Source organism: Venturia canescens, chromosome 10 (assembly GCF_019457755.1).
Source record: "Venturia canescens isolate UGA chromosome 10, ASM1945775v1, whole genome shotgun sequence".
Taxonomy (NCBI): domain Eukaryota; kingdom Metazoa; phylum Arthropoda; class Insecta; order Hymenoptera; family Ichneumonidae; genus Venturia; species Venturia canescens.
In genome coordinates, this window is record NC_057430.1 from 16,885,385 (window position 1) to 16,908,313 (window position 22,929).

Sequence of the window (22,929 nt, forward strand, 5' to 3'; positions counted from 1 at the left end):
GAATTATAATTTGGTACTGTTCGAACTAATTTATTTCACTAAAATCCAAGTTTTTCCATGAAACTGTTGGAATATTTTTTGAATGCTTTTGAAATGATAAAACTTGAAAATATTTTCCTCGTGGAATAATAGAATTTCATGCATCGAATGACGTGAATGAATTTCCTTTGGATATTTCGAATCGCGAAATAATTCAAAAACGAGTTTTAAAACTTTCGCGCCGGTCCATTTAAAAATGGCGGCTCGTGTCAGCGCCACAAGTAGAAAATTAAGGAACATGATAGACCCCGAGGAAGTCTATCGCCACCCGAGTGCCCGAGACCGAGAGATACTCGATGAACCTCGGGTAAGTTGGAAACGAGTACAAGAATAAATGTCCGTATAAATGAATTGACGTCGAAGAATATCAAGTGATAAGAGTGGAGGGGAGCTCGTACGGGGTGAGATAAGAGATCATCTCCTCGTCGGAGGTTCTCTCGCACCGGGTTATCCTCTTCGTCGTGTGTGACGACCGCACAAATACATCCTCGAACGTATTTAAACCTACACACACGCAGAAACATACAGAGGAATTCTCGTGAAACTTCGTCGCACACGTTCGACCGACAATTTCTTATTTTTTTTTTTATTTCGTTGCCCCCCCCCCCCCCTACCTTAATGCGGTACACGAATTTCTAACTGACAGCCGAACCGTTACATTTTCGACTGTCGATTGAATTGCTCCTCGTCGCGACCCTCTAAAACCACTTTTTTCCTCCAATTCTTCTACCAACTCTCTCACAATACAGTTCGTTTTTACAAATTCTGTAGTCAATTCGATTGGAAAAATTTATCGTTTTTCCGTACTCTATTCGAATTTTTTTCATACCTCAACCACATTAAATTCCCTCTTAAATTTCTTGTCGTTTTTTTATAATCAGTGTCGCCGAGTCCCTTGTCCTCAAAAATCTGGTTCGATCTTGAATGAAGATCATTCGATGGCTGCTGAACAAGCGGAAGTCTCTTCCGATAAAATCCCAACTGCGGTGGTGTGAGGAGAGGAGATAGAACAACTAATAACAAAGCGTCAAGACGCTTTCATCGAGTCGGCATGAGTAACAGCAGTGCAGGAGTTGCCGATCTCTTTCACCTCCTCGAGTCTAACAAACTCTCTGACGTTGAGGAGATCAAGAAAGTCTTTCATGAACACTTCTTATCCAGTGAGTTTTAATGATTTTTTATTAAGAAACATGACACTCGTTTCACTAGCTTCTAATCAAATTGTTAACTCTAAACGCATTATTTCAAATTTTCAACTGATTCGCTATTTTAAATCTAGTGAAAAACAATTGCAAAAGCTCTTGAAATACTCTTTGATTTGCATTTTTCTGACACCAAAATATATACAATTGTCATAGTCCATGAAGATCCCAGAAAATTTTTTTTTCAAGTTAACTCATGAGTTTGGAGTAAGAAATTTTAAACAATGTGATTGCTTACAGCTAAAGACAACTGGCTGGTCAATGGATTATTCGATTATTATCTCTCAACGAATTCCTTAAGGGCTATAGAAGTGTTATCTGGAGTGAGAGAACCACACGATAAACATCTCCTCGACCGTTTAGCCGAGACTCTTTCCAAGTCGGGTGGTCATGGATCGAGAGTACAGGCACTCACGTTGCTCGGTCATGTGGCGCGACGACAACCAACTTGGCTTCACAAGCTCGCGAATCACGGGCTTTTTAAAGAATTGCTCAAATTACTCAAGGTAAACGATCTCAACGATGTAGGAGCGGAAAGAAAATTAACCAGAAAAGTGGTGACGGTATGAATGAGAGAATATACGTTTTTGTTCCAAAGGGCGAGGGCGACACGTTGTCACTTATGAGCGCACTTCTTTTACTCGTAACGCTTTTGCCGATGCTACCGGCAGCGTTGGGTCCTCACATTCACGAAATTTTCGAGGTTTTTGGTCGACTAGCATCTTATCATCATTATCAATCGTCCAGCCTCGCCACATCGTCAAACTCCAACAATATGGACCAACTCTACCTCTTACACTTGCAGGTACAAACAAAATCAATTAATTTCGATTAAAAATAATTGTCAAGTCAATAATTTTCATGCGATTACAATAACCGTACAGCGGAATTGAAGCATTTATTATCGAATTTGATGAAGAGAATATTTGTGACGAGGAGATTCATTTATTGATGACAAATGACGAAATAATGTTTCGTAACTTATTTTCTAAGCTTTGCATTGCTCAAGGGCTTCGAGCTTACTGCAAACAATTCCTTACTTAAAAAAAAATCTCTCGGCACCCGTCATCGATTTAATTCTCCAAAATGAATCGATTTTCTATTCGTTTGATCAGAATTTAATTTCTAACGATGAATATTCTTTATGAATAATAATTTTATATATTAATTTTGACAGGTCGGCTTGTACAGCCTTTTTCACAGATTGTACGCTCTTTATCCTTGCAATTTTATCGCATACCTGAGACTCCAGTACACTCAACGTGATCAGTTAGCAACTTTCACACATACGATAAGGCCGATGCTCGAGTCAGTGCGAATGCATCCGCTGCTAGTCACCGCTTCCAAAGATCAAGAGACTAACGCAGCAAGATGGAAGAAAATGGAACATCACGACGTCGTTGCAGAGTGCGGACGTTTCGCTGTCGATCGGACCCGCGAGGAAGTTCTAGGACCGAGTAATCCTCGAGCGACACCCATTTTGGATAATCCTTGCACTTATACACCTGTCACTGGCTCTGTTGGCTTGTCGGTCACCGGAATGAGCAACGGAGAGGAAGACACTTTCTGGTCGCCCAGCATGTCCGTTCCACCTCACAGTCCACCACCTTTACAAGCACCCACTCACGAACAACGCTCCGCACCATCCACTCCCAATAATAATCGAAGCAACTCTTCTCCACCCGAAGCAGCCGTCGAAGCAACGCCTGAAACTACTCCGGTTAAGGTAAATCACCGTTGTTTTTTATTTTCTGCTTCGTCATAAAAGGCACGACTTTTTTAAATTTATGTTCCGATGTTTTGAACAGCCAATTTTCCAATCGTTTCGAACTTCGATATTGTTTCAAACTTGATTGATTTATTATAAACAGGATATGCGACAGGGCTTAACGAGGCAACCTCCGGTAGGCTCGTCAGCAGTGCGAGCTCTGAGTGCTCTGGGGAACGGTGCTCTTTCAGGGACTTCTCGGCCATCGACACCTACGCCGTTCAATTCGTCAGGCTCGGCATTCACGACGCCAGGAATTGGTGGCGGCGACAGTAACATACTTTCTCAAAAAATTGGCAAGCTCGTTGCCGACAGACAAAACATCCTTCAACAGTCACAAAGGCCTTCTTTTAATAACGTCGAGGGTGTAGCAAAAATATTGGAAACGAGTCTGAATCAAAATGGAAAAAATGATTCTTGGAACGAGGATCAAGAAGTACGAAACTTCGCCCATCCCCCTCGCCATTTGGCAATCCTTTTTTTCAATTTGATTTTCGTATCTTCACTGATTATATCTTGTTTTCGTTCAGGTTCTGGAAATTGTTAGTTCGCATGGTAATTTGGAGAGTTACGTTGAGAAACAAATGGAAAGTTACAACGAGGAGAATGCGAGGGGTGCTCGAGCAGTTCTCTCGCGTAAAGTTCAGCGGCTTCGTTTTCATTCCCAATGTCAACCATCGAGGTCATGCGCAACTATTTTGCCTCTGTACAAGGTATTTTATCGGTTTTCTTGCAAACTTTAAATATTAATGAATCTTCGAGCAAAACTATTTGAAAATTGAAAGCATTAGAAATTGAACAAGTCGGTTGTTATCGCCTGACTCTTCGTCTCTTAACACGAAACCGAATTGTGCTTCGAAAGTCGATCCAAAATTAATCAAATCCGAACCAATGGGAAAGAACTTTTTCCCAAAATTGTTTCTTTAATATTCATTTTCACTGGATTTTCTTTCCGAATTTGTGCACAGATCCGTAGAGCCAAGTCGTGTCCCGGTATAAAAATTCAAAAAGCGATGGAAAACGTGATTGACAAGACAGGATCAAAACGTACGGAGGAAACCGGCACGCAAACGTGTCCTGTTATACCTTACGAGCATTTACTCGTTGGTATATTATCGCAACGAAACAACGAACAACATCACCCTCTCAGACAGAATTCCGATTCAAGGCTGTCGCCAAGTTCGATGCTCGATCGTTACGTCGAGGCATGTGCGCGTTTCGGTAGCTCTTCGAATGGCGGTAAGCAGACTGGAGTTTGCCTTTGAAAAATCATTTGTTCGAAGTAAAACAAAATGTTGGATCTGAGTTTGAAAAATGTTTTGCAGAAAAGTCACGACCAAAGCCGCGAAAAAAAGGTCTGGACGATGACACGAATGAGGAAGCAACGGACGATCTTGCGATCGACGCTGATTCCGCGAACCAACAATTGCAGCTTCTGCATATGCAATTGCAATTTGAACGTCAACGTAGGGAAGTCCACGCCGAACGCAATCGGAGACTGTTGGGAAAATTAAGGGACTCGAGAGCTCTCGAAGAACACAATTCAGCTCTGGTAACCAATCATTTACTCCAGTAATAAAAAAAAGACAACAATATACTCGATTTTTGGGAAAAAATTAATAAGCAATCGAATTTCATCTTGATATAGACCGATCGACTGCGAATCGCGGAAAAAGAGTTAGAGAGCTTGCGAAACGAATTGGACCGCAGCAAGAAGGAAGCTCGACTTGCCGAAGAAACGTACACTGAAGCTTTACGCCATTGGCAATCAAAGGTAACTTTTTTCTTAAATAAAATCTTTAGTGATAAGCATTCGCCAATTTTCCGAAAAAACACAGAAATTTAATGAAAAATATGAATTTTTGGCAACAGTGCGTGGAAGAACAGCAACACAATCGAACCCACCGAGGTCGTATGGAAAGTTTAGAGTTGGAATTAAAAAACGAGAAGAAAAAGGTCACGGAATATGAGCAAAGAACTCGTGCAGCGGAAGCGGCTTTTTTCGACGCCGCTCATCAACTCAAGGGTGCTCTCCGAGCTGCGAGTCGTGCCGAGGAATTGAAACGTGTTCTCGATAACGTGCAAAAGAGATTTCTCCTTCTGGGCGAGGTGGGACTAAACATGACACGATGTGTTTAATTAGAATTTTAAAAAACCTCAAATTTGACACTAATTATCTTTATCGCATCACAGGCGCAAACGAGACTTCAAGAAAAAATGATCGGGCCTATTCCGATGGCCAAGCAGGAAGCTACACTCATACAACGAGCCTACAGTGAAGAATTGTCCAGTTAGTATCAATTTTTTTTAGCTTTTTCTCCCTGTTTCCGACAGTATTTTAATCTCTATTATCGAATGCTGAAGTTCGTTATTGACCTATGAGAATATATCGAGAGAACCGAGAATTTTCGGCACAATTTGCATGTGCATTTGATTGTTTTCGAGGCTAGAAAGACTAAAGAGTTTTCATTTTGCCAGACATGCGACGTCAGTTGGACTCGCGGGCTTCTCTGATCGAGGCTTTGAGGGCTCGTTTAGTAGAGTTGGAAAGTCGTGAAGCACGAAAGGAGGCTCAACTGCTGGACCAACAACGGATATTGCAAGAGGCGAAAGAGCGCCATGAATCAGAGTTGAGTGCAGTGGAATCAAAGTACAGGGCGCAAGTTGAAATAAATTTATTGCTCGAGGGACGAATATTGGAGTTGCACGGATATCTCGAGGTAGCAACGTCATCGGCATCACCGAAAGAGCGTTCGCCACCGCTATCCGGAAGTCTGGCATCGTCGAGCGAGGGAAGTCTCGCGTTTCATTCCGGGGCTGGTATAATGAGCGATTGCTGCGATTCGGCTGGTGAAATTCCCAATTTACAGGCGATCGTCGAGCCCGCACCGTCCTCATCGAGTCAAGCGACGACTCCGTCGCGCTCGAGACGTGAATAATCCAAAATAAATAATAAAAAGAAAGAAATTTAAAATAAGAAAAAAAACAAAAGAATTTAATTGTACATTGATCAGGCCTTTCGTGCCGCGTCCCCAATCTTCGCTGACGAGTCTATCAAAAGTGAAGCTCTCTCGTCACGATCGAGATCAGCGCCAACGGGAGAAAAGTTATTATTTAGTAGCTTCTAATCGAACTAGAGAATAATCATGAATTCGTGAATTAAAGAAACCAACTCACAAGATAATACATAACAAATTTAACGCCATTGAAAAAGATCCAGCGAAAATACGACGACAAAATATAACTCGAGGATTTTTTTGTTCTTCTTGAAACGCCGCTTCGATCTCTCAACAAGGCTATTTCTTCTTCGTCACTCGCCGTATACAGTTAACGACATCCACGGCTTACGAAGCTTCCTCACGACGAAATTCTATCTGATGAATAAAAACAGCAAAAAAAAAACATTCAATATTTTGTCAGAAATTGTACATAACCGGCTTTCAGTTTCTGTCGCCGGTCAAACTCTCAACCCATTTCATCACTCCTCACTTTCTACGTTTTTAAGTTTGCATCGTTGGAAACCAACGAATTTTATTATTTTTATCGGAAAAAAGAACGTTTAACTTCCTTACGATCCAACGATGAAACTTTGCACAGCATTCTCAATTCCACTTTCGACTCGAGGCTATCTCGAAGTGTACAAAATCGAATTTATTTGTTGCGTATAACAACAATTAAGGTTACAATTAACGTGTACAGTTTCATTACAATTTATAATCGCCGTTTAATACTGAGCATCTAAGTTTACTATTCGACGTATCACACACACTCAGGAAATTTTTATGTTTCGCACACAGTGGATAAAAAAAAGGAAGGAAAATGAGAAATAGGAATGCCTTTAGTCATGAGTCGTGCGTTCGATCGATTCCACGAGCATTTCGTTTCGTTAATTGATTCTATGTGTAGGGGGGAATCGAGTCGACTCGATTGAAAGGATTGGGCTGCAATAGATGCATCAACCTTTTCAAAATTAAAAACCTAATTCGATGTTTCATTCGCTTTGATTGTAAAGAATACACCAAAATTCACTGAGAAATTGGAACCCTCCACGAATTTTTGACTAACTTGTCCCAATTTTAAAATTAATTAGAAATTCTCTCAGAAATATAAAATCAGTTATTTTTCTTACAATTTGTTTAAAAATCTAGCATATCACCGCAATTCACCGGAAAAACGATCATTAAATTATAAAACCCGAAAGTTTAAGTACGAAAAAAACAATCCCAGCGAAAAAAAAGAACAAAATATTCCATTTCGAACGGGAGATTCCAACATCCATCGCCATGATCGGAGTCACAATTGTGTGATTGATTAAAACAACAACAAAAAAAAGAGAGAGCGAGAATATATAAACATCGAAGAATTAAGTGTCGCGTTGACCTCCAGGTTCAATCTATTTCAATAAGTTTGAAGCTCCTGGCTCATCGTCATGAGAATCGCATCGCTCGGTGTTGCGTAACTCGCTAAATCTGAAAAATCAATGAAAGTGACGAGGGACGAGGTGAGTAACTTTTATGTTTCCTATGGAAAGTTTAAAATTCATCTATATTTTTTTCCTTTAATACTGATTTATATTTCTGCTATATAATTCATCTTTTGGTCATTTGGCATGCTTAAGAGGAGGATCCTTACGATTGTGACCTTGATGAATCGGATATGCTTTTGCTTTCCGAAGCAATAATTGTAAAATCCAATAAATGCTCAACCATACGAGAGCACCAGCAGAGAAAATCCGAAATGTTATTACTCCGCCGTAACTATCCATCAATTTACCGCACAATAAACTTCCACAAGCGACACCTGCAAGGAAAAACATCGAAAAAGTTTCATGAAAAATTCCTTCTTGCAAATATCTCGATATTAATTAGAAAAACAAAAGTACTAACCAATGCCTTCAAAAATACCGCCAACGAAGCCCTGGATCGTCGCTCTTGTGCCGGAAGGCGCGACTTTATCGCCGTACGAGACCATGGTAGGCCAACAAAGTCCAAGCGTAGGGCCATGGAGTAGCTCTACAATGAGAATGACCCACGCCCTTGTCACGAGACTATAAGCCATGAATCTCACCGCATAGATCAGCAAAACGAGACTCATCACGTTTATGTGTCCAAGTTTTTTCAAAACCCTTCCGGAGATAAAGTTGAAGGGTAATTCTCCCAGAAAACATTGCACACCGGTCATTAGTCCTTGGAGGGTTTTGAGCCAAGTAGCTTCCCCTCCTGTTGCCAAATCTTCCGTGTACCAGAATAAGAAATTCCATACTACACCGGTGCACATTCCAGCACCGATGCACCAAAAAACAAAGACCAAAACTCTGCCTTCTCTCGCCACTGAACCCAATTCCCAAAATACCGATAATTCGTTTTGCCAACACTCGTTCGTTCCAACCTGAAATGACGTAGAAATAATATCAAGAAAACGGGGAGTCGATAAGGGGCTTGAATTTTCGTTTTGAAATGTTCGGGAACCAACGATTAATTCCTTTAAAATTCGACCAATATATTATTTTTCTCATGAAACATTGCTATGTCAAAGCTCCAACCTTCTTCAACGTCGCAGATACGATCATATCAAATATCATGGCAATCAGCATAATATAAAAAATGGAGGTATAATCTTTCTCGATGGATCCATGGCTGAGAACGTCGACGAGATAACCGGCGCTTATTCCGAATATACCAAATCCTATGCTACCCCACATTTTTTGCTTTCCATACTCTTTACGACGTTCATCACCTGGAAGAAGATTGCAGAGAAAAAAGATTGTTAGGCTATTGGAGTAATCACGTGAGGTGATAAATCAGGATTAATTTTTTTATCTTTCACACAAAATTCATTTGCACTTGATTTAATAGAGCTAATAAAAGTGGAATTGAGTTTTAATAAATTCCCAAAAAATCATAAATTCATAAAAATTAGTTTCTATTTCTACAAAAATACCGTAACGTTCTGTGAAAAATCGTTTTTTTTTTCAACTTTTGAAAGATCTCCAGTAATAAATTCGTAAGAATTTGAATTTCTTATATTTTTGCAATGACCAGCCATTAGATACGTTTTTTTTTCTTACCAAGAAGATCAAAGCAAATAGCATCAGCAATGCTAACAACAATGGCCATCCCAACCCAGGACACAATGGCAGCCCACAAAAACAAGTGGAACTGATAGGCCGAAGTCATCGACGAGTCTCCGTTAACTTCTTGCAACATTTTTTTCAGTGCTGATACTTCAAAGCACTCTGCTATGCACGATGCACGTATTGTGGTATCGCACACAGGTATGTGTGGTATCCCATCGGCAAATGTCACATTCCTCAGACGAATATCAACGCACTTTCCTACTGTTAAATCTTGGTCCATACTGAACTCTGTATCAAAGTCAAATCTTGTGTCTGGTGAAACATTTGTGTTGACTAAGCCACAGTACTGTATCGCTTGCCAACCGGAACACAGTTCTTTGTAAATTGATGATGTTGCGTTACAGCTCAACTGCATTTTTGAAAAATAAAAGAATGTCAATTTTCAGGGTGGAGAAAATATTGACTTTTATGTTTTCTCTCTTTTGGGCCATAAAAACAAACTCACGTGGCACTTGGAATTTGTTGCATTGGGAGTGACAACAGCTCGTAGGAGTTTCTCAGAAAATCCATTTGGTGAACAGACTTCCATAAATGTGGCATCGTGGCAAGCCAAGTGCACCGGTGCAGCAACGTGTATTTTTGGAATGAAGTAAATGAGAAAAAATCCTACAGCGAGTATTGCTTGGAATATGAGAAAAAACATTTTGTGCAGTCTGTATTTGTCAGCCAGACCGCCGAACAGCGGTTTGGCTATGAGGCCAGAAATTGGCAAAATTGTATAAATTCCTCCAACTAGAAAACCAGAGAATCCTAGTTGTTTCGCTATGGTGGGTAAAAAAGGTACAATTGGTCCAGTTGCTGTTGGAAACAAAAAAAACATATTTTTCCTCAATCACGAGATCGTTTGATCAATAAACGCTGATTAAAACAATTTTGTACCATTTCTATATTTCTTGATTATTTCAATCATGTCTTTTCAACCAGGTACTTTTTCGTCCGAGTTTCATTGATTTTTTTGACAAGTGAGACAATCTTTATTCCGAACAATCCCGAAAGTAATCAGTTTTGACCCGACTACCATTATCGATTCTTCCGACGATTATTAAATTTTTTGAAAGATTTATAGAATCGGAATGAATTTTCAGTCTTACCTGCATTGAAAAGAAAATAGTGCGCCTTGATCGGCACTAATTCCTTATTAACGTTTTCCAGCATGATGTTCTTAAGATTTTCACAATTCCCGAACCTCTACTCCGTTCAACTCGTCGGTGCCGTCGGTTTCGTCTATTGGCCTATTTACTTTTTTTTATTAGCTTTTTCAACGTGATAAGAAGCACCCGTAGATCACGACCTTTGTTCTCAACAATGTTTTACGATAAGAGATCATCAGAACGGTATATGAGAACATGAAAAAGTTAATCCTTCAACATTTTCATTGACAACTGGATCAAAGTTCTTTTTGTTTATAATAGGTATCGCACGAAACCGCCCCCTGCGTGTGAGTCACTTATTTTCAAGAACAGTAATGCAAGTAGGATTTTGTGTCGCGAATGCAACAAATATATTTTCTTATGTTTTTTTACGAAATCGATATAAAGTCGATATAAAATGTTATTGAAATTTATAAATGTCCTAAGACTCTGTTTCCCTTCCTTTGTCAATGTTTTTTTGTCAATTAAATACTGGAAACTACTTTTTTAACGTTTTCGAGTGTAAAAAATTCATGTTGAATGAACTTTGGACAAAGCTGTCACTCTCACGATGTGCCCCAGCTGGTTGCTGGCTGCGAAGTGACGAGGACGAGTAACGAGTATCTTCACTAATTGTCTATATGCATACATGTATATACATATTTAAGTATTTCATAACGTTAGGGAGAGTTTCAAATGGGACGCGATTCTACGAACTCTTAATTAACGAGCCCGATATATACGTGTCGAAATATTTAGATCGAAATTTAGAAAATGGCTTATTGATCAAAAGTTCACAACAAATAGACTGCTTTGAAATAAAAAAAGTATAACCAATTGAAATAAAATCCATATCCATCTTAGTCCGTTTACAATAACTTTTTTTTTTTATTCCACCAAGTCTTCGATACAGACATTTTTGTTATTCACTAACGATAAAATAAAATTTCGTCATTTCTATTCCGCGCACTCCATTTTATAAACTTTGTTGAAATCGATCAGGTATTTGTTTTACTATAACTGTTGATTTTGTACGCAAGATGACACTACTGATCCAGAGGCGCGTACGCTATCAACGCTACTTCTTTGTTTCGGTTGTCGAAAAATATAATCAAATCAAACAAACGATTTAAATAATCAAACATTTAGAGACCAATTTTATACAGTTCATATTTCCATATTTCGAGGAACGGTAGTCTATGTGAAAAGTTTTAAAAACCAATTTGAAGAGCTAACACTCGTCTCGGATTAGTACTCCAGAATCGACGCTTTTTATTTCCGATGTTTTCGCACTCAAACCCGACCAGCCTGACATCGCGTAAAAACACGACTCTTCGACGAAATAATCTACTGAAACTGAATACTTTCCAATACTATTCTAATTTTACAATCTCGATCCGAAAACAAAACCTCACGTGAACCATCGTCAAACGTCAAATCAATATGAAGCAAGCGGACAAACTCAGTTCGATTTTTGCATATCGTTTACACTCTACACGTAGTTCGGAAAATTTTCCGACATTCAATTTCGGTCTTTATAGGACCACAAAAATTTGATGGTTCTGTACAGTCGTACAATTACTTCGGAAAAAAACAATCGCCGTGAAAAGACGGCGTGACTCGAATATTCCAAGCATATTCTCTGTTCAAGAGGTTGGAAGATGCTTTTTGTTATTACGAAGCACCCAATTCGTTTCACTTTTGCTTCCCGTCGCCACTCCATTCCACTGAATTAGCAGCGTAATTTGGAAACTACAAGGTTATATCAAAATTCTTTTGTGACATTGTTCCGGAGTGAGAAGTGTCGCCCCGGCGTACTTTCATGATTCTTTTGTCGAGTTTGTATTTTTCGTGTTCTTTTTTGCAGCATATGTTTTTGAATGAATGAAGACTGTCAAAACTTCTTGCAACTATAAGACGACAATAACAATGATTCATTCGGTTTAAACTCGTGAATACACTCTCTGCCAAAAGTGTGAACTCTTGTGAATATTTTTAATATCTAGAAATGTGATGAAACAGTGAAAAGTGTCGAAAGTGCCATATTTTCGTCGCAACAAATACGGAAATGGAATAATCGTGCGATCGAAATCATGGAAACACATGGAGCACCTTTTTTCGTATCTTTTTATTAATTCCTTTGTGTCTCTGTTTTTATGATCATTTAGAAATGAAAATCAATGTTTTTTCATCGTTTATTCGATTCGTCACGAATCTAGTGGACAGACAAATGTTGTGTACTGAAAATGAAGCATGCAGAGTGCTGTACGAAACGCTAGCTGTTTCTGTCCGACACGTTCGATCGTTACGATTATTTTGAGCTATAGAACTTTTGGTTAAGAATGTATTTTTTAAGGTTGTTTTGGAAGTTGTTTTGATCAAGTGAATAGGTCGAGGAATATGTTTGTTTAAACCAGTTTATCGAGCGATTTGACAAAAAATTGAAAAGGGAGGTATAAAAGAGCGATCTTTTCGCAGATATTTTCTGTCAGAATTCGATTGTTGTGGGGAATTGTGTCGGCGTGAGCAAGCAGCATGATCGAGGTTACCGCAGTTTTGTTTCTTATTGCCCCGATTTTTTGGGCGGTTCTCGCTCTACTGTCATTATTTCACTACCGGAAGCTATCTCTCTACCGAAAAGTTGAAAATTTTCCTGGCCCACCGACGCTTCCGTTCATCGGAAACGCTCACTATTTCATGGGCGATTCGAGCAGTGAGTTCAACGCTATTTCATCCTCGGATGCGCCCAATTTTTTCAACGTTGCATCCACATTTTTTCTTCGGTCCTTCTTCACACATTGAATATTAAAATGTTTTTCAAACAAATTTCAGGTATTTTCAACAACATCGTCAAGATGGTGAACTCTTACCCCTCGCCCTTCAAAGTTTGGCTGGGCCATCGACTGTTTTTCGTGGTCTACGAACCGGATCAATTGGAGGTAAGAAAACAAAATTTTGATCGAAAGTGAAGAAAAAATTGAACCAATCACAGAATTTAATGATAAAATCGAGGGAACATTAAATTAATAGAAAAATATTAAAAAACCATTTCTAATGACATAAAATTCGATCGAAATATTTCAGAGCGTTTTTCTCAGTGCAAAAACCATCGACAAGGATTCGCTCTACCAGTTCGCAAAGCCTTGGCTAGGGAGCGGCCTGTTCACGGCATCGAGTGAGTTCCTCTCCAGCGAGACGTTGGCTCCTTTCTTCACTTGGCGAATTTGACAGAAATATTGTTTTTTTCGAACAGCTGAGGAGTGGCGAATCCACCGAAAATTGATTGCTCCAACCTTCAATATTAAAATACTGGAATCTTTCGTCGAGATATTTGCCAAACAGTCGGAAATAATGAGCCAGCAAATGGGCAAGGAATCGGGAGGTGGAGAGTTCGATGTATTCGAATACGTTACTCTGTGCACGATCGACGTTATCTGCGGTACGAACGACGCGAAAATCTCTTGCCATCTTTGAGCACGATCCTTTGATTTTTCATTGCAGAAACTGCTATGGGAATCAAGACACAAACTCAGTTGGACAAAGACCATAGATACATCCATTCGTCGAAAAGGTGAAGAAACCTCCCTCGATCACAAAATTCTAAGGACTTCTCCTCCAAAGCTGTGCCAAAATGGAAAGAAAATATTTAACGAGAGAAAACAAAACTGCATTTCAGAGTTTTCGAAATCCTTTGGCGGCGAATTTTCAACATCGTTCTGCACCCCGATTTCATGTTCGGTTTCACAGAATGTTATCGAGAACAAAACGAATGTATAAAATACTTGCACGGGGTGACGGAGGACGTCATTCGACGGAAGAGAAACGCGATGGGGAAAGCCGGAGCTCGTCTGGACGAGGAATATTCAGGTGAGCGAAGAGAGCCAGAAAAATCAACATTTGTGGGACTGGTGAGCGAGGAATTGTCAATTATTTTCCAGAAGAAAGATTCTCGACGAAAAAAGTTTTTCTGGATCTCTTGATGGAGCTGTCGGACAAAGGCATCAAATTCACGGACAAGGAACTCAGAGACGAAGTTAATACGATGATGATAGCGGTAAAGCATTGAATTATTTAAGTTTCTCGAAAACGAAGATCATGAAAATTCGTTGGGAGCGTTGATGAAATCGATGAATCGGTATTTTTGTGGGATTAAATGGAAGCTTTTCGTTCTTACAATTCCAGGGGATCGACACCACGGCAACGGCCAACACTTTCGTTTTGTTCATGCTCGCCAACTATCCCGAGATTCAAGTGAGTGACAAAGCGTATAGACAGTTTGTGTCAGTTTAACGACCCGGAAGAACGAGCTCGTCTCAACTGAGGAGCGTCGATTCGAGGTGGGACGAGATACTGAAAATTATCATTTCTCCAGGAAAAAGTGTACGAGGAGCTCTGCGAGATCTACGGCGACGAAGTTGCGTCCGACAGAGTGATTCAGAGCGAAGACCTCGCTCGGATGGTCTATTTGGAGAGAGTTATAAAAGAGACTTTGAGACTCTTTCCCATCGCGCCGATCATTATCCGTAAAATTCAAGAAGATCTTGACCTGAGTGAGTCCAAAGTTTCCAAAACATGAGCCCGAAAACGCAGCGCGGGAGAATTATGAAAAATGTATTTTATCACCGCTCTACTAAACGTGTTTTTTCGTCTCCCCCAGACGGTCGCACTCTCCCAAGAGGAACCTCGATCGCTCTGGCTCTCTTGAAAGTCCACCGTTGTGAAAAAATCTGGCCGGATCCATTGAAATTCGATCCTGATCGTTTCCTACCTGAAGAAGTTGCGAAACGTCATCCGTACAGTTTCGTGCCTTTCAGCGCTGGACCCCGGATGTGTATAGGTGAGAAACGATCACGTCATTTTTATGGAGAATCCATCAGCGAGGAATACACATTCAACGATCTTACTTATTTCAAAACGTTTTTTTCAATATTTCCTCTTCAAGGCGATCGTTCCCTCACTTATAAATTCGTCCGAAGATTTTTTCCTTGCTTAATCAAATTTCAGGATTCAAGTACGCGATAATGGCCGTGAAGGTTCTCGTGGCCACGGTTTTGCGTCGCTACGCCATGTCCAAAGACGAAACTGTCGCTATCGAGGACATTAAACTGAAAGCAGAAATCGTTTTGAAGCCCGTCACCCCGATGAAGTTGAAAATCGTCAGGAGGGTGCAGCCTCGATAAAGTAGCCAAAGACAATTCTTACAATTTAGATTACAAAAACCAATATCAGGGAAGAAAAATGAAAGTGAAGCGGATGCTCCTGACAGACTCGTGTGACCTTTTTCCGGAATAAAGTTCGCCACGAGTGCTGGCCACTGTTTCGTTTCCAGCTCCCTGGTGGAAGTCGGAATCGTGGCTGTTCGAAGCTCAAAACTGACGACTGAACCGGAGAGGCGGATCACACGGGAGCGTCAATTTTAGAAGTTTGCTAACCGTTATTGCACAAAAATGATTGTTGAATAAATCGTTCAACTAAAATGAGTCTGAATCCTGAATCCGCAAATCGTATTCTTTTATATGCAGAGTCCTGGACGGCGTTAAAACACTGACTCATTTGGTTGCCCCACAAAAACTGGATTGTGTCGAAAAAACGAGTGACATTTCCGGAGGTTTTGCCCTTGCGAATAACGTCAGAAAAATTTCCAAGAGAACAGAACTGAGCGATCTCTAAAAAAGTGGTTTGTCGATGGCAGAAAAAGCTTTGATTCGAAAAAAGTCAATGATACATTCAGGCTCTGGGAGCCGGTGCCCATAAACGTAGGCTGCAAGAAATATTGAAAAAAATGGCATTCGCGATTGGGAGGAAAGGGAGGGGGACGGGGCCGAGTGTATCTCGGTAGCCACGAGCTGGTGCATCTCTTTTGGCAGTTTTTTACGCCCGAATGTAATATTTAGAGTCGAAAAGCCTTACGAAAATGGGGAATTTTGAAAAATGAGAGAGAGAGAGAGAGAGAAACAACGGTTCAAGCAACTCGAAAATTCAGACTTTTACCAGACACGAATTACCATTTTCTCAACGCGATTGCCACCTCCTAACACAAGTTCGAAGGTTCATTTTTTTCGAGCCACTTGCACACAAAGGTGTGGAGGGAAAAAAATGAATTTTCTTTGACCCATTCTAAGTCGCATCAGCATTCTTCCGAGAATTCTTCTGGACAAAAAAAATAAGTCTATCAATATGTTCATTTAAACCAGTTTATCGAGAGCCACTTGACAAAAAAGAGCCACGAAAAAGTGACACATTGATGGGAGGTATAAAAGAGCGATGTTTTGCAACAAATTTTCTATAAGAGTTCGATTACAGTTGAGAATTGCATCAGAAACTGAGCGTCCGCGGCTCCGACGCGACCTGACGAGATGATTGGCTCCACCGCTGCTTTGTTTCTGACTCTTATTTTTTGTGGAATCGTCGCTTCCCTTTTATTTTACTACCGGAAATGGTCCTTGTACCAAAAGGCTGCCAAGTTTCCGGGTCCGCCGACACTTCCGTTAATCGGGAACGCTCATTATTTCATGGGCGATTCAATCAGTGAGTGATCGTTTATTTACCGCTCCATTTTGACAGTCAGCCTGGCTTCATCTGAATTTATTTCAACTGACATTTTCGTCGCTCGAACCTTCTTTTTTTTGCATTTTCTCAACAATTTTTTTGCTTCTCGAAATTTCACGCTCAAATGTTCTATTATTAATGCCACCGTGTCTCCATTCTCTTTCACATAAAAATACGAGGACGTTCGACAGCTGAACTTTTAACGCATAAATCTGCTCATTCCAGATATGATGGCTACCATGGTTAGACTGACGAACTCTTACCCTTCGCCCTTCAAAATTTGGATGGGCCCTCGACTATTCACCGTGATTTATGAACCGGAGCAGCTTAAGGTACGAAACTGTTTGAAAAAATAAAAATTATTGAATGAATTGAAAAATTGACAATTATCGAGAATCAAGATAATTCTAACGAAATTTTTAGAGCGTTCTTCTCAGCCCGAAAACCATTGAGAGGGAAGCCCTTTACCAGCTCGCAAGTCCTTGGCTAGGGGACGGCATTCTTACGGCATCGGGTGAGCTCCCCCTTCCCCTGCCTCTCCAGCCGTCATGAATATTCATTCCAAGTTCTTTTTTCCATTCAAAATTCATATTCTTTGTTAGTTTATTAAAACTAATGATTAAACGTTAGTGGAAAATGACCGATTTTCATTCGACAGCTGACAAGTGGCGAATCCACCGGAAATTGATCGCACCGACATTCAACGTGAAAATCCTGGAAACCTTTGTCGAAGTGTTCGCTAGACAATCGGAAGTGATGGTCGAACAGATGAGCAAGGAATTGGGCGGTGGCGATTTCAACGTTTTTGCCTACGTTACTCTGTGCACACTCGACATTATCTGTGGTACGAATAAACAAATGAAAAAAGCTCGAAGCTCTTTCTCTGAGAACTCGTAGCCGACGAATATCGATAAACTTTCGTGTTCATGGAGACAGAAAAACCTTGTTTTTTGTGTAGAAACTGCGATGGGCGTTACGGCCTATGCTCAAGTCGAGAAGGACAACGTTTACGTCCACTCTGCCAGCAGGTGAATCAGAAGTTCAATTTCGAGGGAGCGAGACCGGCAAAAATAAGGAGAAAAAACGCATTTTATTTTCAGAGCTTTCGAAATCATTTGGAAACGAGTTTGCAACATTTGGCTGCACTCCGAGCTCATATTCAGTCTAACCAAGTTGCACCGCGACCAGAAACAGTGCATCAAGAATCTGCACGGCGTGACCCACGACGTGATACAACGGAAGAAAAACGCGAGCGGACGAATCGAAAAACCTTTGGAAAGCGAATATTCGGGTACGTCAAAAATTGAACTTTCAATTCGATTGAAATTCGACGAAATTCTTGAATAACAGAACTGAGGATCTTCCATCGAAATAGGATCGACGAAGAGGAAGGCCTTTTTGGATCATTTGTTGGAATTGTCGGACCAGTTCACCGAGAAGGAAGTGAAAGCGGAAGTCAACACGATGCTGATAGCGGTAAAATCCTGAATTTCTAAAACATCGTCGAGATTCGACGAATGGTTTTACAGAGCAAAAAACGATATTTTCCTTCTTCGTGTTCCAGGCGAACGACACCACTGGGACCGTGGTAACTTTCGCCCTGCTCATGCTCGCGAATCACCCCGAAATCCAAGTGAGTAATTCGAAGCTTCTCAGTCTCATTCGACGTGAATGGATGAATGAAAAATTTTGAACTCCAGCAAAAAGCGTACGAGGAGCTCTGCGACATTTACGGGGACGAGGTTTCGAGCAACAGCCCGATACAGAACGAAGACCTCCACAGGATGATCTACCTGGAGAGAGTGATCAAAGAAACTTTAAGGCTTTTCCCCGTTGCACCGATCATCGGGCGCGAGGTCCAGGAAGATCTTGACATCGGTTGGTCCAACGACGTTAATTCGGTTGATTCGTCAACGGGAATGGATTCGATGATCGTTTTGTTTTTTTTTTTTTTTACCGCAGGCGACCACACTCTGCCAAAGGGGAGCACAGTGATAATGGGCATCTTGAAAATTCATCGTTGGGAAAAACTCTGGCCGGATCCCTTGAAGTTCGATCCGGATCGTTTCTTACCCGAAGAAGTGGCGAAGCGTCATCCGTACAGTTACGTGCCGTTCAGTGCCGGACCCCGAAATTGCGTGGGTGAGTTAAGCAACGACGAGTCGTCGTCCGACTACGAAGACCCTTTTCGACTTCTTTTTTGTCTGCGTTCCTAATCCACGATTGTACAACTTTGCAGGATTGAGGTACGCGATGATGGCCATGAAAACCCTCGTCGCCACGGTTCTGCGTCGCTACGTTCTCATAACCGACAAAATTTCGGCCGTCGAGGACATCAAACTCAAATCTGAATTCATCCTGAAGCCTGTCGACCCCATAAGGCTGAGAATCCAGAAAAGATAAAAGTTCCATCGAAAAAAGAAGCCGGTCGTCGTCGAGGCGACCAAAACGATCGAGTGGTGTTTATTTATTGCGGATGTTTGGTCAGCGTAATTGTACAATTGTTATTATTTAATAAACGTTTTAAACTTAATCGAGACTGCTTTCTGTCATTCCTATTCTCCCCTTCGTCAATGAATTCTCGATAGTACTGCCAAGGAAAGTTTCAACCGCAGAAATGTACGTCGATCGATTCTTACGAAAAAATTCGTCTTTTCGGGCCCGTTCGATCGCATGGATTTCAGTAATGAATTAAAGTTCCGACGAAAAATTTATTCGTCGAGCATCATTGTGTTTTTAAAAAGTAGTAGAATGGCCTGATTATCATTCAAACCAGTTTTCGCGAGGTAATTGACGAAAAAACGTTTCAATTACCGCACTGGAGATCTTTCGAGCCAAAATGTTTTGTACGAATTCGTGATTAGTTGCGCACGGCAATTGCACCTGTAAATAATCTGCTTGCTCCACTTCCGGAAATTACACATGTACCGAGAAGCTGCCAAGTTTCCTGGTCCATCGTTCCTCCTGCCGTTGATCGGGAACGCTCACCATTTCATGGGTGATTCGCGACTCGTGAGTGAAATTCACTTTGACCTTTGACTCTGAGCTTTCACTCGCAGCTCTGGAATACTCCGAACGTAACGAATCGTCTCCAGAGCAAAAAGGAGCAGTCGAAAGATCGAGATTGATCGCACAAGCTTCCTCGGAATAATCATGGAATATTTATCATTCAACATCGTCAAGACTTTTTTTCCATCGTTAATTCCAAAACGAAACGATGAATGGCTCGTGTTTACAGATACATAACAAAAGTAGTTTCGCGGTGGACTGTGGAATTGAAAATCAGGCAGTTTTTTGCTCTTTTTTTTATATGCATGTTTACTAAAGTAGTCCTGCATGGCCGGCGGTGCGTGCCGCAAAAAATAGTCTCCGTTTGTGATTCACAATTAAACGGATTTGGGGGATCGCGGTATTTTGGCTGTCGGAGACATAAAACCGGAATTTTCTTCGCGTTTAAACCGAACTGTAGAAACTCGATTTCGTAAAAACTCGACTTCAGAGCTCGCTTCTCGTAGCAATACGTGCAAAGGAGTGACTCGCGTTTCTCTACTTTATTTCCTCCCTTTCGGTTCCGGCTTTCCCCTCCAAAAATGAAGGTTTTTATCGGCTTGCAGAAAAAATGGATCTCGACGGATTAGAATTCGAGAATTTTTGGTTTTCTTGGTTTGTCCGAATGTTTTTGAGGAAGTGACTCGACTTGAACGCAAACCAGTTTATGGAGCTGATTGACAAAAAATGTCAACTGACCTATAAAGGAGCGATCTTGACAGAAAATTTTTCTGTACGTGTCCGAACATAGCTGCTGGGATTTGGATCCAGGACTCAGCAGCAGCTTCGTCTTCGCTCGGAGCTACCAAGATGATCGGTTCTACACTGCAGTTTTGTTTCTCGTCATGATGTTCCGTGCGGTCGTCGCGCTCCTTTTATTTCACTATCGAAGATTACCCATGTACATAGAAAAGCTGCCAAATTCCAGGGTCCGCCGACCCTTCCGTTCGTAGGCAACGCTCATTATTTTATGGGCGATTCAATTGGTGAGTCTGAAAACCCCTTTTCCGGTGGTCCGTTGTTTGAATTTGTTTTTATTCGATCCAACATTTGTAAGTTAACGAATTGCAGATATTTTCAATCGCGTCGTTGAGCTGCTGGACTCTTATCCTTCTCCGTTTCGAGCCTGGTTAGGCCATCGATTATTTTTCTTCGTTTACGAGCCGGAACAAGTTGAGGTATACGAGGACGATGAATAATTTCGAAAAAACTGAATTTGGGAGTGCAGAAAGCCATTCGATCAACGCAAAATGTTTTTCAGACCGTTTTTATGAGTCCAAAAACCGTTGAGAAGGATCCGCTTTACCGACTCGCGAAGCCTTGGCTCGGCCACGGTTTATTCACGGCACCAGGTGAGTCCGCACCGCTCTCCTTACTGATTATTCTTATCGGTGTTTATTGGTGAAAATTTCTTCAAAAAATGTTGTCTTTTAACAGCTGGGGAATGGCGAAATCGCCGAAAGCTCACAGCTCCAACTTTCAACACGAAAATAGTGACCTCCTTCGTCGAAATATTTGCTAAACGATCGGAAATCATGAGCGAGCAGATGAGCAAGGAGCTGGGAGCTGGAGATTTCGATGTTTCCAAATATGTTGGGCTGTGCACGCTCGACTTCATTTGTGGTATGAATGAAAAAAAATTTATTCGAAATCACCTAAAACTGAAGCTCGTTTTCAGCTTGAAATTAGAATTTGAGAAACCATAATCTTTATTGTCAATTAGAAACTCTCATGGGGGCCACGGTCAATGTTCAATCGGAAAAAGGGCGTCGTTGCGTTCAGTCAGCAGAAAGGTAAATTAAAATTGATGTCCGACTTGAAATTCCTTGGGTCTTCGTGTCAAAAATCTCACTGCAGTAAAGACGATCAACGTGGATTTAACGACGGTGCTGGAACGACGTTGATTTTCAGAGCTTTCGGTATCATCTGGCAGCGACTGTTCAACATATTTCTGCACTCAGATTTCATATTCAGTTTCACTAAATCGTGTCGTGAGCAAAACGACTGAATAAAACACATGCACGCGATGAGCAATGACGTAATTCGACAAAAACGAAATGCAAAAGTGAGAATCGGGCGTGTTCCGTGTTCCGGAGGAGAAGGATTGTTCAGGTACGAAAAATGATTTCTGGGAGCGATGAATCAGAGAGATGAAAATCACTTTTTAGAAGATCGATCAGTTCAGTCGCTATGTCTATCTTCAAGCTCCATCGCGCAGAAAAATATTGGCCGGATCCGTTGAAATTTGATCCGGATCGTTTCCTACCGGAACAAGTGGCGAAACGTCATCCGTACAGTTTCGTGCCCTTCAGCGCTGGGCCTCGAATGTGTTTGGGTGAGAAAAATTTAATTATACAAAATGTTAACAATGAAAAACAAGTGAAAAGTACTTGCCATAAATGATCTCGTGAATTTTATGTGTTGAACCATTTTGCAGGATTCAAGTACGCCACGATGGCCATCAAAGTCCTACTGGCAACGGTTTTGCGACGTTACATCTTCATAAAAGACGAAATTGTGGCTATCGAAGGCATGAAACTGAAAACCGAACTCATACCGAAGCCTGCGTCATCTCCGAGGTTGAGGATCGAGAAAAGATAGTTGCTCCCGCACGATCTTTCAGTTTGGCAAACTCGACGAGACTCGAAAAAAAAAAATAATCAGTGCTAGACAGTTGTGCAAGCCAGCACGAGAAAAAATCGTAAAGTAGCAAAAAGAGATTCGAGTCGAGTGAAAAAGCTGATCGAACGGTGTTTTATTGCCTTCCTTAAAAAAACCGGGTTCGTCAAAACAACACTGACATTTCCGGAGTTTTTGCACACTCAGAATATACATTATCGATCATAATAAAAACGAAGCAAATTGAAAAAGTGGTCGACAACAAAAGAAAACCATGTTTCGAGAGAGTCCATTACACTTCCAGGCCCCGGAGACACCGAATCCCTCAGACGCCAGTGTCTGGAAAGCCCAGTGCAAAAAAGCATTGAAATATTCGAACGACCGGATGATTTATTTCCACTTGAATTCAATGAAATCCAATGTGAGGAGGGGACCCCC

The 22,929-nt window shown here is 41.0% G+C and overlaps 4 protein-coding genes across 6 annotated transcripts; 3 read left to right on the plus strand and 1 right to left on the minus strand.

Moving 5' to 3' along the window:
* The first annotated feature begins 272 nt into the window (after positions 1–272).
* Positions 273–6,437, plus strand: Tsc1 (tuberous sclerosis 1 protein hamartin). Of its 3 annotated transcripts, none has more exons than XM_043430099.1 (13): positions 273–346; positions 921–1,199; positions 1,482–1,747; positions 1,840–2,046; positions 2,419–2,967; positions 3,113–3,445; positions 3,540–3,722; positions 3,978–4,248; positions 4,335–4,561; positions 4,658–4,783; positions 4,882–5,118; positions 5,203–5,299; positions 5,488–6,437. In XM_043430099.1, the coding sequence occupies exons 2-13, from the start codon at positions 1,091–1,093 to the stop codon at positions 5,946–5,948; spliced, it is 3,066 nt and encodes a 1,021-aa protein (XP_043286034.1). In that variant the 5' UTR covers positions 273–346; positions 921–1,090; the 3' UTR covers positions 5,949–6,437. The 3 variants fall into 3 exon arrangements, with proteins under 3 accessions (XP_043286034.1, XP_043286035.1, XP_043286036.1); XM_043430100.1 differs by lacking the exon at positions 273–346 and adding an exon at positions 350–440; XM_043430101.1 differs by lacking the exon at positions 273–346 and adding an exon at positions 468–787.
* A 202-nt stretch (positions 6,438–6,639) lies between these two features.
* On the minus strand, positions 6,640–11,064 carry Sugb (Sugar baby). The gene is made up of 7 exons (XM_043430102.1): positions 10,237–11,064; positions 9,591–9,943; positions 9,077–9,494; positions 8,552–8,745; positions 7,896–8,397; positions 7,642–7,809; positions 6,640–7,478 (listed from the first exon to the last, which is right to left on the minus strand). Exons 1-7 carry the CDS (start codon positions 10,298–10,300, stop codon positions 7,408–7,410), a joined length of 1,770 nt encoding a protein of 589 aa, XP_043286037.1. The 5' UTR covers positions 10,301–11,064; the 3' UTR covers positions 6,640–7,407.
* Positions 11,065–11,896: 832 nt separating this feature from the next.
* LOC122416808 (uncharacterized) lies at positions 11,897–19,357 on the plus strand. Its single transcript, XM_043429853.1, has 23 exons — positions 11,897–12,034; positions 12,754–12,988; positions 13,108–13,214; positions 13,360–13,450; positions 13,529–13,714; positions 13,777–13,846; positions 13,952–14,142; positions 14,214–14,329; positions 14,458–14,526; positions 14,648–14,825; positions 14,933–15,112; positions 15,280–15,450; positions 16,603–16,803; positions 17,050–17,156; positions 17,248–17,338; positions 17,483–17,668; positions 17,783–17,852; positions 17,925–18,115; positions 18,200–18,300; positions 18,389–18,457; positions 18,525–18,702; positions 18,787–18,966; positions 19,064–19,357. The coding sequence occupies exons 2-23, from the start codon at positions 12,811–12,813 to the stop codon at positions 19,225–19,227; spliced, it is 3,075 nt and encodes a 1,024-aa protein (XP_043285788.1). The 5' UTR covers positions 11,897–12,034; positions 12,754–12,810; the 3' UTR covers positions 19,228–19,357.
* A 389-nt stretch (positions 19,358–19,746) lies between these two features.
* Positions 19,747–22,473, plus strand: LOC122416809 (cytochrome P450 4C1-like). The gene is made up of 6 exons (XM_043429854.1): positions 19,747–19,836; positions 21,101–21,224; positions 21,310–21,495; positions 21,596–21,665; positions 22,041–22,207; positions 22,310–22,473. The coding sequence occupies exons 1-6, from the start codon at positions 19,747–19,749 to the stop codon at positions 22,471–22,473; spliced, it is 801 nt and encodes a 266-aa protein (XP_043285789.1).
* The last annotated feature ends 456 nt before the right edge of the window (positions 22,474–22,929 follow it).

Excerpts from the sequence above, each read along its gene's own strand:
- Sugb (XM_043430102.1), bottom strand. The coding sequence starts at position 10,300 with ATGCTGGAAAACGTTAATAAGGAATTAGTGCCGATCAAGGCGCACTAT. Across the intron at positions 8,746-9,076 it reads TATTTGCTTTGATCTTCTTG|GTGATGAACGTCGTAAAGAG; the intron begins GTAAGAAAAAAA and ends ATCTTCTTCCAG. Across the intron at positions 7,810-7,895 it reads CGGTATTTTTGAAGGCATTG|GTGTCGCTTGTGGAAGTTTA; the intron begins GTTAGTACTTTT and ends TTTTCCTTGCAG.
- LOC122416809 (XM_043429854.1), top strand. The coding sequence starts at position 19,747 with ATGTACCGAGAAGCTGCCAAGTTTCCTGGTCCATCGTTCCTCCTGCCG. Across the intron at positions 19,837-21,100 it reads TCATGGGTGATTCGCGACTC|AAAGCCATTCGATCAACGCA; the intron begins GTGAGTGAAATT and ends TTGGGAGTGCAG. Across the intron at positions 21,225-21,309 it reads CGGTTTATTCACGGCACCAG|CTGGGGAATGGCGAAATCGC; the intron begins GTGAGTCCGCAC and ends GTCTTTTAACAG.
- Tsc1 (XM_043430099.1), top strand. The coding sequence starts at position 1,091 with ATGAGTAACAGCAGTGCAGGAGTTGCCGATCTCTTTCACCTCCTCGAG. Across the intron at positions 2,968-3,112 it reads CTGAAACTACTCCGGTTAAG|GATATGCGACAGGGCTTAAC; the intron begins GTAAATCACCGT and ends TATTATAAACAG. Across the intron at positions 4,562-4,657 it reads AAGAACACAATTCAGCTCTG|ACCGATCGACTGCGAATCGC; the intron begins GTAACCAATCAT and ends ATCTTGATATAG.
- LOC122416808 (XM_043429853.1), top strand. The coding sequence starts at position 12,811 with ATGATCGAGGTTACCGCAGTTTTGTTTCTTATTGCCCCGATTTTTTGG. Across the intron at positions 18,301-18,388 it reads TCAACACGATGCTGATAGCG|GCGAACGACACCACTGGGAC; the intron begins GTAAAATCCTGA and ends TTCGTGTTCCAG. Across the intron at positions 18,458-18,524 it reads CGAATCACCCCGAAATCCAA|CAAAAAGCGTACGAGGAGCT; the intron begins GTGAGTAATTCG and ends TTTGAACTCCAG.